This window comes from Sminthopsis crassicaudata, chromosome 1, assembly GCF_048593235.1.
Source record: "Sminthopsis crassicaudata isolate SCR6 chromosome 1, ASM4859323v1, whole genome shotgun sequence".
Classification (NCBI taxonomy): domain Eukaryota; kingdom Metazoa; phylum Chordata; class Mammalia; order Dasyuromorphia; family Dasyuridae; genus Sminthopsis; species Sminthopsis crassicaudata.
Window position 1 is genome coordinate 147072389 of NC_133617.1, and position 19994 is coordinate 147092382.

General features: G+C 37.0%; 1 protein-coding gene and 1 long non-coding RNA gene across 3 annotated transcripts in view; one reads left to right on the forward strand and one right to left on the reverse strand.

The window, feature by feature from the left end:
- Positions 1-19994, reverse strand: part of LOC141543594 (uncharacterized) — a 78684-nt gene that overhangs the window by 43784 nt on the left and 14906 nt on the right. For both annotated transcript variants that reach the window (XR_012482478.1, XR_012482477.1), the window contains exon 2: positions 1546-1662. This is a non-coding gene — a long non-coding RNA (uncharacterized LOC141543594). The remainder of the gene's footprint in view (positions 1-1545; positions 1663-19994) is intronic.
- Positions 10516-19173, forward strand: LOC141552193 (trafficking protein particle complex subunit 2-like protein). The gene is made up of 2 exons (XM_074284645.1): positions 10516-10626; positions 18712-19173. Exons 1-2 carry the CDS (start codon positions 10516-10518, stop codon positions 19171-19173), a joined length of 573 nt encoding a protein of 190 aa, XP_074140746.1.

The following is a 19994-nucleotide window of genomic DNA, read 5'->3' on the forward strand; positions in this document are numbered from 1 at the left end:
GTTACTCATTTCACAGTATTGAATCATTTTTCAGTCATGACCAACTCTCCATGATACCATTTGGAGTTTTCTTGACAAAGAATTTATAAAGATACTTCCATTTCCTTTTCCAGGTCATTTTACAGATAAGGAAACCGAAGCAAACAGGGTGAAGTGACTTGCCCAGAGTCACACAGCTAGGAAGTGGCTAACTAATTTGAACTCAGGAAAATGATTCCCACCCCAGTGCCCTACCATCTAGCTGTCCCCCCACTGTGTTGCCTTATACATTGACAAACTATTGTCAGGGAAAGAAATTCATTGAATTATGGACAATATATCAGTAATTAGCTTTGAAAATTTTCTTCTTGGGCTACTCCTTATCAGAATGACCTAGACTGTCCTAGTTTTAAAGGGGCACTTAGCATCTGATCACAGATTAGAGCTGGGAGGGGCCTTAGAAACCATTTAGACCAGCCTTCTCTTTTCACAGATAAGGACTCAAAAGCCCTAAGAAGTTCCTCTGCTTGCCAGGAGTCACCTAGCTAATGAGCTCCCCATGTGTCAATGATTCTCAAACAGGATGGAAATGGCATTGTCAGAATTTGAATCCAGGTCTGCTGACTCGGGATCCAGTGTTCACCCTAGCTAGTGTGCCCTGCCAAAAGATGACACTCTGAGCTCAGGTGCCTGCTTGAGGAGATCCCACAAGGGACCAAAAACTAGGGCACCTACCAGGGAAAAGCTTCTTAGAGTCACCTAGTCAAAAGAAGAGAAAGAAAATAACTTTACAGAATAGAATTTGGGAACCCAGGATTTTAGTTGATCAAGCCTAGCACTCTCTTGGAGAGAAAAATGCTGATTTCATTATCTTAGCTATAAGGGGCAGACCTACATTGAATAAAAGACACCCTTCTTCATTTTAGGTTTTTGGTCTTCTCTGAATTCTTTTCCAGATTTTTATTTTAATTTCAATATACATCCCTGCACCTTCCAGTTCTTTGCCCTCACAAAGAGAACTGCTACAAATATTTAGAACACGTAGGGTTTTTTCTATTTTTTCCCTAATCATATTTAGAAATAGAATTATTGGTAGTATTGCTGCTATAAGAAATGATGAGCTTGATGATTTTAGAAAGGCATGGTTGAACTTGCATAAAATAATAGAGTGCAATGAGCAGAACCAAGAGAATATTGGCTACAGTAACAGCAATATTATTTTAAAGCAACTTTGAACAGCTAAGTCATTTTGACTTATAAATACCCAAATTAACTACAGAGGACAATAGAGGAAGAAGTTATCTGCATCCAGAGAAAGAACTAATAAATATAAGTATTATAGAATGATTTTACATGAAATGAGAAGGAACAGCCATTTGACTTCTTGGATGCTGAATACATAAATGAGAAGGCATTGGTGAAGTATTCATAAAGTCCCAGGCAATATGCTAAGGAGTGGAGAGACAAATAGAAGCAAACATGAAAGTCCCACATTCCAACAGAGGAAGAAAATCTACCATGGGAGTTAAAAGAGTGGTTAGTGGGGAAGATATAGAAATGGCTCACCTTTATAAAGCTATAAGGATAGGATATAGGTTCAATATCTGGATCCTGAGACTGCAGGGATATGCTGGAACCAGCTCTTACCAGACTCTCTTCAATTTTCAGTGGGAACATTTACACCTGAGAAATCAGCAAATGCCAAAAATCAGGACTTGAAAATGTTTTATTGATTTCCAGACTTAAAGTGTTGGAGAAAATATTCATAATGCAAATTGTACTTAACAGTATACCCAGAGTACATTTTTTTTTTCATAGAGCTAGTTGCTAAACATTTACCTATTGCTGAGTATGAAGGTGGCTAGTATACAGGTGGCCTAGTTTAGAAATGGCTTAAAGTAGCTCAAATTATAGGATGAGAAAGGAGGGAAAGTATTAAAAGAATGTAAGAAATTATTATGGACTCTTAGCCTAAATTTGGATTGGCCCACAAATCTGGAGATTTCATCTGGACCTGTGTTCCAATAGCCAACTTTAATTGGCAATGCTTCTAGGTATAGTCTCCGCTTACAATGGTGAGTTTCTGCCCAAATCTCCAGTTGATAAGTGCCATGCTTATTTCAAATCTCTCTGGGGCCATGACTCAAGGATTTCTGGACTTTATTTCCCATAGTGGAGTCTCACCTTATTTCCCTTGAGTTCCCTTTTCTATGTGGTCTTCACTTATGAGAATATAAACTCCTTGAGGGCAAGGACTGTCTTGGTTTTTGCTTATTACATTTGTATCTCTAGGGCTATATACATAGCATTTATATGTTCTTTTTCTTTTTCTCTCTTCCTCTGTATATGTATAGATGTGTGTATATATATGTATTACATATATACTCACACAAAGAGATAAATATTAGATAACCAACAAATTCATCCCTTTGTGGACTAATAGAAATCTCTGCCTTGTCTTTTATTCAGAAACTCTTGTGTTTGGGTTTTGATTTCCCTTGGAAGCAAATAAGTATGCTTCACTGAAACTTTGATCAAATCCATTCCTTAGAGCTCACTATCACATACAAATTCATGGAAACAAGAATCCTTATATGGGAAAATAAGGAAAGAAAAAGAGGCATAAAATAGAATCACTGAATTTCAAAGGTACCTTTGTACCTCTGACTTCCTCAGATAGCTTTATCCAACTCATGAGTAAGAATCTCCAATACAATACACCAAAGTGACTATCCAGTCTTTGTTTAAAGACCTCCAGTAACATTAAAAACCAACTACTAAATAAGAATAGCTAGCCTTTATATAGAACCTACTATGTGCCAAGTACTGTGCTAAATGCTTGGTTCATCACAACAAAAGAGGGAGATAAGTGCCATTTTGGCAACCATTTTACTCCCCATGACAGCCCATTCTAGCTTGAATACATCTAAGTTTTCAGGGAGTATTTCCTTATTTCAAGATGAAATTTGCCTTTTCTACATAGTTTTGCCTTGTTTGACCAAACAGAATGAATCTAATCCTTGTACCAGAGAAAGTAATAAACTTTCCCCTTCCCCCACCTCCAGCAGCATCATATCTTCTCCTTGCTTAACATCCTTGCTTCATTAAGTCAGTTCTTGAGGCTGTTGTCTTAATTAGATGCTCTCTAGCTCCATCCTAAAATTTGGTACCCAGAATGGAACACAAGTGTGGACTGACTAGGGAAGAATGAGGTGGGCCTATTACTTAGTAAACATCAAAATTAACCCTAAATTCAATCTAATATCATTTTAGGATTTTTTTGACCACTATATTATACAATTAGCTCATGTTCAGCTTCTAATACATTAAAGTCCCCAGATCATTTTCATCCAAACTACTTTCTAATCATCTCTCCCCAACTTATACTTGTGAAATTAATTTTTGAAAGAAAAATATGTAAAACTTTATATTTATCTCAATTAAAAATTTATCTTATTTTTATCCAACCCAACATTCTAGTCTATCAAGATCATTTTGAATTCCTGATTCTGTCATAAAGTATATTCCCTCTCCCTACTACAAATAGGGGTCAGGTATCTGCAGCTTTGCCCTAAGGTGGCAGATTTAGAACATGAGGCAGTATCATCCCATATCAAACATCTGAATCTGTTCCACCCTGCTCTAAGGGCTCCATCCTTGAGGTACTCCTTCCCCTTTTAGCAATTTAGAAACCTTTCAGTGTCCAAAATCATGCTTCCTTCTTTCCCATATTCCTTCCACTTTGGTTGCCCTAGGTGCCAGAATTGCTAGTTATTGCTCTGGTATGAAGACATAAACATAGATAGTACGTGAAGAATTTTCACTTCCTCATATGGAGCAATGTAAATCTTTAGCATAGCTAATAAATTTCAAGGGATAATGATTTTCTGTTGACAACATTTATGAGGTCAATAAACCAAAATCTCCCATGTTTGAATGGGTTATTGCAGAAAGATGTCCAGAGTTTCCAAAGTATTTAAGAAAAAAAGAGAGAAATCTACTTTTTAAAAACTACTTGAATTTTGTTGTATTTTTTTCTCCCATTATGGAATAAGATTAAAAACACTTTGAAAGTATATCTATTTAAAAAAAGAAAGAAAATATATGCTTTCAGGTATATATCTCTGGACACTGATTCATGTTATAAACCCAGCAATTACAGAACCTCTGAAGTAGAAAAAAATAGAACTGGATTTATTCAATGATTTTAACATTTATTAAGCACCTATTTCATGCCAGATAACATACTAAATGAAAGAAATACAAAGATAAAAAAGAAGCATCCCTGCATTCAAGATGATTACATTCTATACTGGTATACATATTAAAAGATACAAAATATATGCAAAGTAAATACAAAGGACTGTGGGGGTTGGGAAAAGGCTAGTACTAAGAACCAAGTGCCTTTAACATTTCAGTTTCGATATATTTTATCTGTCGAAATAGCTGTATTAGCAGCATAGACAATAAAACAATTAACAGGTATGGATTAAATCAGCCCACTCTTTAGCAATCAAGCTGTCCATGATCTCTTGCTTCCTCTCATTTTAATTTTCTGTATCCCTTCACTCTCTCCTTTACCTAAACAGGAGATAAGGGGATAGATACATTGGTAGGTATGGGGAGAAGCAAACAGAATTACAGGTCTGAGATCAGGAAGACTTGACTTCAAATCCAGCCTCAGACACTGGGCAAATCACTTAACTTTCGTTTCCTTAGTTTTCCCAAGGTAAAATGGGGATAACAATAGCACCTCCTTCCAGAATCAAATGAGAATAGTATCTGTAAAGCATTTAACTCAGTGCTTGGTGCATAGTAGGCACTTAATAAATGTTTGTCCTTCCAATCTGTTATTTCTGTTTTGTTGTCTATGTTGCTAATACAGGCCTCAGCTATTGTGATGGATTAAATGTCAAAACTGAAATATTGAATGCATTTGGTCATTAGGAAAGAGAAATGTGTGGGAAATGCTATTACCTGCTAGACAATATATTCTGCATGCTTTTCCAAACAAGAATACATACACAAGATTTGAACATTTTACCTGGAAAGTGGAGCCTCTCTGTGCACATAAGGGCCTCTGGATTTTACACAGGAAGAGCTTTGGGATTGGTCATTGAATGTACAACCTATCCCCATTCCTTGCCCTGCTCCCCCCCACCCTTCAAATACATTTGTCCAACAAGCCAATGGCACCTGGCCAGTGGCCAGTCACAGGTGGTGGGAGAGGCTATTGCCAGGGGCAGCAGCTGGCAGGAAAGAGTAGGGAAATTATGAAATATCAGGCATTGGTACCTAACTGCTCCAAAAGCTCTGATTACCTACTGCTGGGCAAGAGGTCTCAGGATCAGTCCCTTCTCTCTCTATTGCAAATGCTATATGAATTGACGTACACCTTGGGTGTACTCCTGCCCCATTCCCACCCCCAGGACTAAACAGTGCTGTAATATTTTTTCCAGTATATCTCACTCTTGAGATGTTCCTAATGGTTGATATTACTAAAACACAGAATGTTGTTCTTAACCAAAGAGTATATGCTTTGACTCCCATTAATCTTTGTGGTGGTTAGGGCAGATCTCCACTATCTCTGAAGCCAACTAAAAGTCAGATTTTCCACTGGGGCACTTCTAAGTGTCCCCTCCTCTAGGGTTATTCTCTAAGATTTTTCACAAATGCAAAACAAACAGGTCCAGCTGTATCAGTAAAGAAATAATACTGAACAGAAATACTCTAGGGAAGGGGAGAGATCCTAAAACTAGTTAATCTATAGATGAAATAGCTGGGCCAGCAAGTTAGCACAAATAGCAAGAGACTAAGGAGTTGGAGAGAAGGGGGATGGAAGGGATTAAAACAGAACAGGATAGACGTCAGAAGGATACAGGTCATTTATATCCTGATCTTATACTTAACCTTGATAAGCTTGGTTCAACACAGGAAGGAACTGTGAATATGCTCAATAGATTAGAAAAGGGAAAACACCAATTCTTAAACACATTCTGTGTGCACAGGGTTTGTTCTGGCATGAGAGATTTTTGTTTGTGTGAGTGACTAACCGCAATTCTTTCTGAGCCTGGTATTGAACCAGAGGGAAACACAAAGAGTATTCTTAAAATCCCAGAATTCTTGAGCAAGATAAAACCAAACTGACCTTTGAAGTTCATGTCATTGGATTCTGCCATTCTTTCCCTAGCCTTGGGCTCTGGTAATCTGCTAATTTCCAGGGAATACTAAGCAATTCCAAGACACTGAATGGCCTAAAATCTTTATCATCACCTCTTTACTCAGCCATCATTCTCAGAAATTTAAGCATACAAATGGATGATTCTTCAAACTATCTGTACTCATAATTCTACAAATCCCTCAGCAGACCACAGGACCACCCCTGAGACCCAAACATTGCTTGAAGGGGCTGAGCTTTGGAGGATTCTGATCATCAAAGGCAAGAAAAAAAATTGATTTTTAAAAATGTTTCCATCTTCCTTTTTTTATTAAAGCTTTTTATTTTAAAAACATATGCATGACTATTGTCTTTCTACCTAGGTTACTTTTACCTTCTGAATCCAATTCTTCCCGTACAACAAGAAATTCGGTTTTACACACATATATTGTATCTAGGATATACTGTAACATATACTGTAATACATTTAACATGTATGGGATTGTTTGTCACCTAGGGCAGGGGGAGAGGGGGTAGGAGGAGGAAGGAGAAAATTCAGAAAAGAAGTGAGTACAAGGGATAATGCTGTAAAAAATTTACCCATGCATATGTACTGTCAAAAATGTTTAATTATAAAATTAATTTTAAAAAATATGCATGGATAATTTTTCAACATTGACCCCTGCAAGGACTGGTTCAATATTAGGAAAACTATTAGCATAATTGACTATATCAATAACCAAATTAACAAAAACCATATGATCATCTCAATAGATGCAGAAAAAGCATTTGATAAAATCCAACATCCATTCCTAATAAAAACACTTGAAAGGATAGAAATAAATGGACTTTTCCTTAAAATAGTCAGAAGCATATATTTAAAACCATCAATAAGCATCATATGTTATGGGGAAAAACTGGAACCTTTCCCAGTAAGATCAGGAGTGAAACAAGGTTGCCCACTATCACCATTATTATTCAGTATTGTATTAAAAACCTTAGTCTTAACAATAAGAGCTGAGAAAGAGATTAAAAGAATTAGAGTAGGTAATGAAGAAACCAAATTATCACTCTTTGCAGATGATATGATGGTATACTTAGAGAACCCCAGAGATTCTACTAAAAAGCTACTAGAAATAATTCACAACTTTAGCAAAGTTGCAGGATACAAAATAAATCCACATAAATCCTCACCATTTTTATACAGGACTAACAAAATCAAACAGCAAGAGATACAAAGAGAAATTCCATTTAAAATAACTGTTGCTAGGATAAAATATTTGGGAATCTATCTGCTAATGAAAGCTCAGGAACTATATGAGCAAAATTACAAAACACTTTGCACACAAAGTCAGATTTAAATAATTGGAAAAATATTAAGTGCTCTTGGATAGGCCGAGTGAATATAATAAAGATGGCAATATTTCCTAAACTAATTATTTATTTAGTGCTATACCAATCAGACTCCCAAGAAACTATTTTAATGACCTAGAAAAAATAACAAAATTCATATGGAAGAACAAAAGGTCAAGAATTTCAAGGAAATTAATGAAAAAAAAAAAAAAAAAACAAAATCAAATGAAGGTGGCCTAGCTGTACCTGATCTAAAACTATATTATAAAGCAGCAGTCACCAAAACTATTTGGTATTGGCTAAGAAATAGATTAGTTGATCAATGGAATAGGTTAGGTTCACAAGACAAAATAGTTAATAACTATAGCAATCTAGTGTTTGACAAACCCAAAGATCCCAACTTTGGGGATAAGAATTCATTATTCGACAAAAACTGCTGGGAAAACTGGAAATTAGTATGGCAGAAATTAAGCATGAACACACATTTAATACCATATACCAAGATGAGATCAAAATGGGTCCGTGATTTAGGCATAAAGAACAAGATCATAAACAAATTAGAGGGGTACAGAATAGTTTACCTCTCAGACTTGTGGAGGAGGAAGGAATTTGTGACCAAAGAAGAACTAGAGATCATTATTGATCACAAAATAGAAAATTTTGATTACATCAAATTAAAAAGCCTTTGTACAAACAAAACTAATGCAAACAAAATTAGAAGGGAAACAACAAACTGGGAAAACATTTTTACAGTTAAAGGTTCTGATAAAGGCCTCATTTCCAAAATATACAGAGAATTGACTCTAGTCTATAAGAAATCAAGCCATTCTCCAGTTGATAAATGGTCAAAGGATATGAACAGACAATTTTCAGATGATGAAATTGAAACTATTTCTACTCATATGAAAGTGTGTTCCAAATCACTATTCATCAGAGAAATGTAAAATAAGACAACTCTGAGACACCACTACACACCTGTCAGATTGGCTAAGATGACAAGAAAAAATAATGATGCATGTTGGAGGGGATGCAGGAAAACTGGGACATTGATGCATTGTTGGTGGTACTGTGAACGAATCCAACCCATTCTGGAAAGCAATCTAGAATTATGTCCCAAAAGTTATCAAATTGTGCATATGTTTTGATCCAACAGTGCTACTACTGGGCTTATATCCCAAAGAAATATTAAAGAAGGGAAAGGGATCTGTATGTGCCAAAATGTTGGTGGCAGCCCTTTTTGTTGTGGATAGAAACTGGAAAATGCATCAATTGGAGAATGGTTGGGTAAATTATGGTATATAAACTTTATGGAATATTATTGTTCTATAAGAAATGACCAACAGGATGAATACAGAGAGGTTTGGAGAGACTTACATGAATTGATGCTGAGTGAAATTAGCAGAACCAGGAGATCACTATACACTTCAACAACAATACTATATGAGGATGTATTCTGATGGAAGTGTCTATCTTCAACAAAGAGAAGATTTAATTCAGTTTCAATTGATCAATGATGGACAGAATCAGCTACACCAAGAGAAGGAACACTGGGAAATGAGTGTAAACTGTTTGCATTTTTATTTTTCTTCCCAGGTTATTTTTACCTTCTGAATCCAATTCTTCCTTTGCAACAAGAGAACTGTTCGGTTCTGCACACATATATTGTATCTAGGATATATTATAACATATTTAACATATATAAGACTGCTTGCCATCTAGTGGAGGGAGGGAAGGGAAAAATCAGAACAGAAGAGAGTGCAAGGGATAATGTTGTAAAAAAATTATCCATGCATATGTACTATCAGTAAAAAGTTATAATTATTTTTTTAAAAATAAAAATTAGGGGGCAGCTAGGTGGTGCAGTGGATAGAGCACCAGCCCTGAATTCAGGAGGACCCAAGTTCAAATCTGGTCTCAGACACTTAACACTTCCTAGCTGCGTGACCCTGGGCAAGTCAATTAACCCCAGCCTCGGGAAAAAAATAAAAAATTAAAATAAAATAAAAATTTTTAATTCTTTCCTAAAAAAAAAAAAAAAATTGACCCCTGCAAAACCTTGTGTTCCAATTTTCCCCCCTATCCCTTACTCTAGATGGCAAGTAATCCAATATGTGTTCAACATGGTAAAAATATATGTCAAATCCAACATATGCATACATATTTATTCAATTATCTTATAGCACAAGAAAAATCAGATCAAAAAGGAAAAAAAATGAGCAAGAAAATAAAATGCAAGTGAACAACAACAAAAAGAGTGAAAATGCTATGATGTGATCCACACTCAGTTCCCACAGTCCTCTCTCTGGGTATAGATGGCTCTTTTGAAACAAGATTGGAACTGGTCTGAATCATCTCATTGTTGGAGAGAGTCATGTCCATCAGAATTGATCATCATATAATCTTCTTGTTGCCATGTATAATGCTCATTTCACTCAGCATCAGTTCATGTAAGTTTCCTCAGGCCTTTCTGAAATCATCCTGCTTGTTTTTCTTATAGAAAAATAATATTCTATAACATTCATATACCATAACTTATTCAGCCATTCTCCAGCTGATGGGCATCCACTCAGTTTCCAGTTCAAGAAAAAAATTAAGATTAAAAAAATATATATATGCAGGAGAAAACAAAATGATCTTGAATGATCAGCACAACCAAGAAAATGCTACCTGATTTGTATAAAATGCAATGTACAGAATGTAGAAATTCTGAAAATAGCTAAATTAAGCCAGTCCTGGATTCAGTGGAGTAATGAAATGGCAGGAATTCAACAAGTCCAACTCAACAGGAACAGATCTCCATTTTCAGCTCTATCAGATAAGCCATTGAAGCTTGTCCATGGGAGTTTCATTCACAACTTCCCATCACAAATCATCACCAACAGAATCTGGGTTGAAGAGCTAAAAAATGGAATGGAGAAGAAATTCAGTTCTAGAGTTATAAGCTGGGCAGGCCTTAGGCCAATTGCTGAGTATTTGCTCCATCCCACTCCCCCATCAGGGGGAGTACACAGGGGTCCACAGTAACCATGTCTGGACCAGACAATGTGCTGAAGCCTTTTCAGGAGCCCTATGATACTTCTGGAGACTCTGAGACTGGCCATTATATTCATCTCCTGTACCGGGATGCCTTCCCCAGGGTTTGCAAAGTCCTCTATTTGGCACAAAAAATAACACTCAGTGAAAGGCATAAAGAGTCTTCTCATCAGAAGCAAAATAAAATGGGAAAGTGTAGGAGTGTCCCATCAATGTCAAGCTCATGCTCCAGGTGCCTCTTTCTCTCTCACCCCCAAACTCTATGAGATGGGACAACATATACAGTGGAACAGTGAAGACATAATAATAACATGAACAGTATTTCCTAGCATTTATTAGCATTTACATAGTACTTTAAGATTTGCAATGCATATTACAAATGTTATTTCATTAAATCCTTACAACCCTGTAGGTGGGTATTATTATTATTATCCCCATTTCACAGAGAAGGAAATTGAGGATAAAAGTTAAATGACTTCACCAAGATCACATGGCCACTGAGTGTCAGAGGCAAGATTTAAACTCAGATCTAGTAATCTCTCCACTGCATCACTTAAATTAAACATGTCAATCACTGTTTGAAACCTCAGAAATAATTAATTTGGATTTGGAAACATCTTTTTCACTCTCTGTTACTTCATTGGGGGAGGAGAGAGTGAAGGAGAGAAGAAAGGAATAACTATAAGCAGTGACTATAATCTGTAAGGTTAGGCAGATTTCAGTTCAATATGAAACCAACTGGTGAAGGGTGGCTTGGCTTAGAATAAAATGGCCCTGACACAGACTAGCTATGGAGCTTATACTCTTGATGCCCCTAGGCCAATGTTCTCTAAATTATTTTGGCATTGTGCCCCTATCACTTTTTTTTTAACTGCTTATTTAGAATGAATGCTCATCAAATGGGGAATGGATGAGCAAGTTGTGATATATGAAGATCATGGAATAGTATTGTTCTATAAAAAATGATGAACCAGCTGATTTTAGAAAGACCTGGAAAGATTTCCATGAACTGATGCTGAACTCAACAAAGGAAGCAATAACAGCAAGATATGTGATGATTAACTATGAAAGGCTTGGTTCTTTTCAGTAGTTCAGTGATCCAAAGCAATCCCAATAGACTTTGGACAGAAAATGCCATCTGCATCTAGAAAAATATTTTTGTATACCTAAGCCCATTAGAGGTAGTCAGATAGTGCAATGAATAAGAGTTCTATTTGTAGAATCAGAAGACCTAAATTCAAATTTGATTTGAGATGCATTTCACTTAATCTGAGTCTCAGGTTCCTCATCTGTAAAATAAAGGAGATTGAATTCTATGTTCTCTAAGGTTCCTTACAGTTCTAAATAATTGACCTTATGATCTTTGATGAGGCTTTTCTAATGCTCCATTCATTGCTGAGAATCAAAATCATTGAACAAAGTGATTTCTGCTATCAGTTGCAGCTATTAAGGAATTTTGTGCTGATATATTTCTGTAAGGAACTTACCTTGTTTTCACCAACAAGTCTTTTGGTGGTGATTTATGGTTGTGAATCCTGGAATGCCAGGATAAAAAACTGCTGGTGAACCAAAGAGCAAATGAAGAGACTCTTGGTGAAAGTAAATAAGTCACAGTATATTATCAATATGATCTGTGCAAAAGAAGTGGCATAAATAAACATATAAACAAATAAGGAGGATAACTGCACCAGTGGCCAAGAAATAGTAAAAGACCCCAACGAAGGCTTTCAGCATTCTGGGTAGATTTTCTTTGAAAGGATTTATAGGATGGCACAGGATCTCAGAAACCATTTAGTCCAACTCAAACTTGATCATTAATGCCTCTTCCCCCTTTCCTCTATCTACTATATCTTCTGGGGAAGAAAGGATTATAGATTTAGAGTTGAAAGCAATTTAGGGGCCATTGAGCCCAACTGACAGAGACTCAGAGATATACCACTGCTATCCAAGGTGGGATTTGAATTCAGGTCTTCTTGATGCCAAACCTAATACTTTATCCACTAAATCACCAAATTTCCTCAAATACCAATCTTGCCTTTGTTTATTAAACCAGGGAAATTCCCTGCTTCCTAAACCAGTCCATTCTACATTTGGCTAGCTTCCACGTATTTAGAAGTTTGCCTTGCAATCAAGCCTACATTTACTCCTTTGTAACTTCCACCTATTGTTCCAGGTGCTGCTTTCTGGAGTCACATAGAAAAAGTCTAATAATGCCTTTTCCAGGCAATAGCACTTCAAATATTTGGACCATTTCAGTAGCTGAGCAACCACAGGCACTTCACCTCTCCTTTCCCTGTTTCCTCACTGCAAAACAGAGAGCTAATCCCTATCTCACAGGGCCAATGTGAAGATAGAATAAGAAAATACTTTGAAAACTATTAGGTGCTAAATCAACTCTCTTAGGGAATAGAAAATTATTCAAATGTTTCCCAGAAAATTTTGACAAGGCAAGATTTATTCAATAATCCATTCATTCCATAATTCAATGATTTGATTCCGTAATCTCGTAACAAATGCTTTTGATACACTAAGCCAAACAAACAAAACCCTGAGTTTAGGCTCCTCTTTTCTGGGTTTAAATATCTCCAGTTTCTTTGGTGTAATTTCGAAACCATTCAGCAGGCTGATTGCCATCCCCTGGAAGCTGCCAGCTTAGTAATGTTCATCCTAAAATGCCTTTCCCAGAACTGAGCACAGTGACACTCTCCCTGAAGGATAAGACAGTGGCCTGACTGTAATATCCCCTATTAGGGAGGAACACATCTTATGGATTTAAGATTGTAGATCTGAGATTATGGGTCTATTGAATTATTAATAATAATAATAGCAGCTAGCACTTATATAGTGATTTAACATTTACAAAAAACTGAGTAGATTTTTTGTTTGATTTTCACAACAACCCCAGAAGGAAGGGACTGTTGTAATCCCTATATTATAGATAAAGAAACTGAGGCCAAAATTAGGTAAGTGATTTGCCCAGGATCAAACATATAGGAAAAGCAAGCTCTGAATTAAGATCTTTCTGATTCTAAATCCAATACCCTGTACACTGCATTGCCCAACTCTTGCTACCTAAGCAATGAAATATAAAAGGAGGTATAGTTTACCTTCTAGATTCAATATCCTTCTCATTTGGATTTAAGAAGGAAGAGAAGGGAAGGAGAAAGAAAGGAATATTTAAAGGATTTAGACCAAGCTAAACTCTAGATGATGCTGTGTCTATGAATTTAACTTTGTCATCAATCACCATCATCGTTATCACCAATAATAAGCGTTAATTAAAAGTCATCTTAAATGCTGTGGATACAAAGACAGGCCAAATGCCTTTTTTCAACAATAAGATGATTCAGGCCAATTCCAATAGACTTGTGATGAAGAGAGCCATCTGCATCCAGAGAGAGGCCTGTGGGAACTGAGTGTGGATAATAACATAGTATTTTCACTTTGTTGTTGTTTGCTTGCCTTTTGTTTTCTTTCTCATTTTTTTTCTTTTTCATCTGATTTTTCTTGTGCAGCATGATAAATGTGGAAATATGTATAGAAGAATTACATATGTTTAACATATTGGATTACTTGCTATCTAGGGGAGGCAAAAGGAGAAAAATTTGGAATGCAAGGTTTTGCAAGGATCAATGGTGAAAATTATCTTTGCATATACTTTGAAAATAAAAAGCTATTATTTAAAAAATAAAACAAAGATAGGTCAAAACACAGGCTGTGCTTTCAAGGAGATTATAGTCTAATGGGATATATGGAATATAAACAAGGATATACAAATAAAAATATATTTCCTGCCTGTATGTATTTGTATAAGATATGTAAGATCTTAGATATAAGATCGATGAGAGAGAGAGAGAAAGAAAGAGATTACATAGTGTTCACCCTACCAAACCCTTCTGAAGATGCATCCTTTGGTCTGCTCTTGAAATAAAACAATGCCAGGGATAATATAAATCTTCTCTTCTTCCTTAGATATTATATTTTCATATGAATTTCAAGTTAAAGAACCTAGATCTAAATTCTGATTCAATTGCTTACTGCTCATGGGATCATAGGCAAATCATTTAATCTCCTTAGGCCTTAGTTTCCCTGTCTGTAAAATGGGGGAAGGAGGAGGTCGGATAATATGGTCCCTGAAGTCTCTTCCAAATCTGTGATCTTATGTATCTTATTTTAAAACTTTAATTTTAAACCCACTAACACCCACATGTTTCTGGGTTACAGGATCTATCTAAATAGGAGTGAGAGTAGGACAGGACATAACCAGACTCAACCTTTTCAGGGAAGAAAAAATAGGTCTGTTTAATCCCTGGCCCCCTGGAACCCTACCCCAGAAAGAGAAAGAAATGTCCTCAAGTGCATATGATAAAAGGTCCTACTCCTAACAGCTATTTGTCCAGCAGCCCAGGTTCTTAGCTCCTACTGCTCTTCAGGTTAGTGGGGAGAGGTGACACTTCTCCCTGAGCCTCCCTCTTCACCCACACTTCCAGTTCCCATGAAGGAAGTAGCATTCACAGCATCCCAAGCTGAGAAGTTGGGATTTTTTCCTTCTCCTAGAGCCATTGTGACAGAAAATGATAACATTTCTGAATTTGAATCTATTTTAAGCACACAGAAAAGTCTCCAACCTGGATTTGAGGCTTGAAGCTGTTTTTCATTTTGTTTTGTTTGTTTTTTCTTTTTCCTGTCATAAAGGAGACATAGGGAGAGCAGTTGTTTGAAAGAACATAGTCCAACTTAGGCTGCAGTACCTGATTCTAAAGGACATGAACATCCTATTCTCTTATTTCAGCCAAGGGCAATGGGAGATTTCTTCAGCATGTGGGACAGTGAACCCAAATTAAAGAAAAAACAAAAAGGGATTCATTATGATCTTGTGAGAAAGGGCAACTCCTAACCCACAAGGTGTCAGTTAAAGGAGTGCAAAGCACAAACCCCAAAACACAGATTAAATAGACCAAAAGTCCCTCCCACCTTGACCTTTTCTTCCATTGTCTGGGGGATTTTAGGCTTATATTCTAAACAGGGAAATCTATCCCAGAAACAAAAGAATAAATTGCCTTTAAAAGAAGTACTTAAATGCTAATTAAGAAATGTTAGGAAAAAGGGAGAGGAATGTTCATTCAAGACAATCCAACACCTGCAGCTTTTTAGCTATAGTTTAACTTGCTATTGCAAAGTGTAAGTCATAATTAGGGTATAGGTTGAAGCCACAACCTTATGAGAGAGTCTTCATTCAGTTTATCCCTGACACATAATAAATGGGAGAAGATTAGACAGAGATGGTCTCTTTCCTGTCTGATGCTTGAACATGGAAGCATTTCTCCTTCCCCCTCCTCAACTCTTCGCTCTCTCCACCCCTAGAGTCTATCCCATAGTGTCTAAAATACCTGGTAGCAATTCTGGGCTATACTAGCTCAAGCCTAAGGTGTAGAGGACATTAGGTCTGAAGATGGTGACAGTTATTCTAGAATATCAACAACTTTAGGTAAAGGTACAGAAAGACAGAAAGATCAGAGGATATAAAATTGGCTAGAACCATCAATCAACAAAACATTTATTAAGCACCGATTATGTGCTAGGAACTGTACTAAACACTTAATAAATTTGCAAGAGAAATTGGAAAGGCAGTTACTCACGCACCAAACAATATTAATGCTTGTGGGTATAATACTGTTATAGCCCCCACATTGTAATTTAAGCATTAGCATAAGAAATTAAGTGAGAATTTTTTGGGGAGTTTGGCAGAAAATGCAAATGACACATAAAGTTTAGGAGATAACAGTTTAGACACTCAAAAGTTTAGAAACTCAAAAATGCATGAAAAATATGTGCATATTATTATTAAAAGTTATCTTTTAATACCATAATAATTCAGACTTTTCCTCTAGTCCAAAGAAGGACCAAAAAAATTTATATAGATTTCGTAAGGGTACCATATGTGAGGACTCTTTAAATGGGTGGGCACAGTGCAACAGGAGATTTGAGTGGCCCAGAAGTAATCTCTGTGGATATAGGACTGCCCTGTGGGTGGGATCTTGGCCATATTGAGATAGCTTCGTAATGGGTGACGGCTCTCTCGCTGGTTGGCTGTGTGTGTGACCTCACAGGTCCTTTATAAGCCCACTGCAGACAGCAGTCGCTCTCTCTAACCTGGCTCCCTAACCTGGGGTAGCTGAGCCAAGAGGATGGATAGCTGAGAGGTAAGGAGTTTGGTAGAGAACACATGGGTCTTCAGACCAGGTGTTCACTAGGGAGCTGACAAGTCAGGGCATTATGTGAGTAGGTATAATAAAGGTTTTTAAGATTACACGTGGCTGTTCTTGAGTGCGCTACCGGTTATTAAACTATAGATTCAAGAGATCGTGGCCAGAGACCTTTGAAGGCCTCAGAGGAGGCGAGCCGGGTAGAGTTGACACTGCAAAGTTCAGTGGTCAAAGGTACTCTGTTGGGCCTAGGACAGACTAGTAATTGTAACTGTAAGGAGGGCGTGTTACAGCCATGCCCTTCCTATCTCCGCCCCTCCGCCATGTGGAAGGGATAACTTTATATGCTTTGTATGAAACAGTTGCCTTACATTTGTCTTACATTTTATATTAATGATAGATAAGTAGGGGCAGCTAGGTGGCGCAGTGGATAGAGCACCAGCCCTGAATTCAGGAGGACCTGAGTTCAATTTGATCTCAGACACTTAACACTTCCTAGCTGTGTGACCCTGGGCAAGTCACTTAACCCCAGCCTGGGGGGGGGGGGGGGGAATTACAGATAAGTACTGTTTCTATAGATGCTCTTTATCTGGACTTTGGTGGAGAGGGGATATATTATGCTTATTTATCTATAAATGGCATGAAGCTATCATTTAAAAAAAAAAAAAAAAGCCCAAAGAATTGAGAAAAGGGGACAAAATAATGAAGGGAAATTAATGAATAGTACTCAGCCAGAAAATAGAAGAGAATTTCTTTTAAAATGGGATACTTTTGTACTAGTACATTATTGGTAGAGATATAAATTAGTCTCACTTTTCTGGAAAATAATTTGGAATTAGGCTAAGAAAGTGTAAGAAGGCAGGCTTGGAATTGTGATTTTACTGACACAAGAACTCCTAGGTATGGAAACTCACTCTACCAATACAGGTCTGCACCTTCTCTGAAAGTAATTATCTTAAAAGTGTTGCTGAAAATAATAGTATCATACTCAGAAAAGGGAGACACTAAAAAAGAAAAGGATCCCTGCTGGCCGAATACTGTCTTAGAAAACCACATGTTAACATTATCTGTGTTCTATTGACTTTTTTTGTTGTTGTTGTTATTTTGGTAACTATTCCCTAATCATATTTTAATCTCTTTCAAAGGCACTCAGGAATGTTGAATGCTGCCTATGCTTAACACCTCTGGCCTTGGTCAGACAATGTGATCAGAGATCTCTGTGTTAGTTATACATCTTAAGGAAATTAAAAAATAGGGGAGAAAAAAACAAGGTCCCTCTATACAACTAAAAACAAAGTCATTGCCCTTCTAATGGGAGAAGGCTAAACTATGTTAGGCTAAGGCTAAGATAGTTTAAGAATGTAAGGGAATGGTGCAGCTAGGTGGCGCAGTGGAGAGAGCACCAGCCCTGAAGTCAGGAGGACCGGAGTTCAAATCTGGTCTCAGACACTTAACACTTCCTGGCTGTGTGACCCTGGGCAAGTCACTTAACCCCAATTGCCTAAAGAAAAAAGAAAAAAAGAATGTAAAGGAATAATGTTGTGCCATCAGAAAAATTGAATTCATACAAAATGAAGTGGAATTAAGGGGAGAAAAAGCCAATGACTGTAATAGTTATATATAAGAATATCAAACACACACCCAAACATAATACACATATACAAATCCTGAACAGCACAATTAGAATGATCAAACTTGGCACTAGGAAGAGAGAAGAAAATGCATCTTCTTCCTTATTTTGTAGTGGCAGGGAATTATGAATTCAAATCCAATATCAGACTCTTAATAGCTGTGATCTTACTTAGACAAATAACCTTATTGCTGTCTGCCTCAGTTTACTCCACCATAAAATGGGAATAATAATAGTGACTATTTCCCAGGGTTATTTCGAGGATCAAATGAGATATTTGTAAAGCACTTAACACAGTGCCTGCTACATAGCAATTATGGAATAAATGTTTGTTCCCTTTTCCTTCCCTAAAGGAGGGAAAGATGTATATTTGGAAATTAAGAAAGATAAGAACACCTCCCTCCCCCTACCAAGATGGCAGTGTGAATTGCACAGTGATCCCTAAAGAGAATTACCCACTCTACATCCAAAGCATCCCTGCCGATTACACAGTGCACATGTCTCTCAATGTGGTAGATGAGAAGGTCTCTGCAATGGGGAAGGCCCTCGTGGATCAGAGGGAGCTCTACCTGGGACTCCTGTACCCCACAGAAGATTACAAAGTATATGGTTATGTGACGAATTCCAAGGTAAAATTTGTTATGGTGGTGGATTCTTCCAACACAGCACTTCGAGACAAGATCCACAGTATGTTTCGAAAGCTACATAATTCCTACACATATGTCATGTGCAACTCCTTCTATAACCCTGGAGACCATATTCATTCTAGGGCCTTTGATAACATGGTGATTTCCATGATGGTGCAGGTTTATTGAGAGTATAATTTTCAGTTATTTCTGAAAAATCCCATTTTGTACAGAACTGTATCATGCAGATGTGTGTGTGTGTGTGTGTGTGTGTGTGTGTGTGTGTGTGTATTACCTCCTCCTGTGTATAATATGAAAGTTGCTCTATTTGGATGTCCAAAAACTCTTATGTAAAGTGAACAATTATAGAAGCTTATTTCAATAAAAAGTTGAATCAGTTGAAAAAAAAAAGAAAAGAAAAAGAAGACCAAAAGGCATCACTAAATATTCTTAAATAAAGTATGATATTTGACAGCACTACCATTGTTGGGAGACATAATGGGACAGTGATTAATAAATGAGCTGAGAAATAGGGAGAGCCTGTCCCATATACACAGGTTTCATTTTGGAGGACCATAGGTGACTCTGGTGAACACTGGTTCATCTTTAAACTCCATGGTGAAAAGCAGCTTACAAAAAAAGATTAAGGTATAAGCCACAAGTGGGTCTCTCTAGGTCAACACTAAGGGAGCCTTAAAGGATAAATATAGAACATGGTTTTTATCTTGTCTCAGAAGATAACAAAGCAGCCTATAGCCCTTCCAACTGTAATAACATACTCAGTCTGCTGTGAAGGTGCTTTTCATGACTGTAGCTTCTTTCTTAGCATCTGCAAGAAGGAAGAAATGAAGTTTGGAGAGACTCCAATTTCTAGGGAGCTGACAAGTCAGTTAATGTGACCGGGTGAACAAGAAAGGAAGTCACTGAAAATTGTCCAAGTGCCTGGGGCAGGATTTTGTAGCAGAAAAAGAGTGGAAACAAAGTAAGTGCCTAACAACTGTGGTACAGGA

Coding starts and splice junctions, on each gene's coding strand:
- LOC141552193 (XM_074284645.1), top strand. CDS start 10,516: ATGTCTGGACCAGACAATGTGCTGAAGCCTTTTCAGGAGCCCTATGAT. Junction 10,627..18,711: donor ACCGGGATGCCTTCCCCAGG/GTTTGCAAAGTC, acceptor CCTTCCCTAAAG/GAGGGAAAGATGTATATTTG.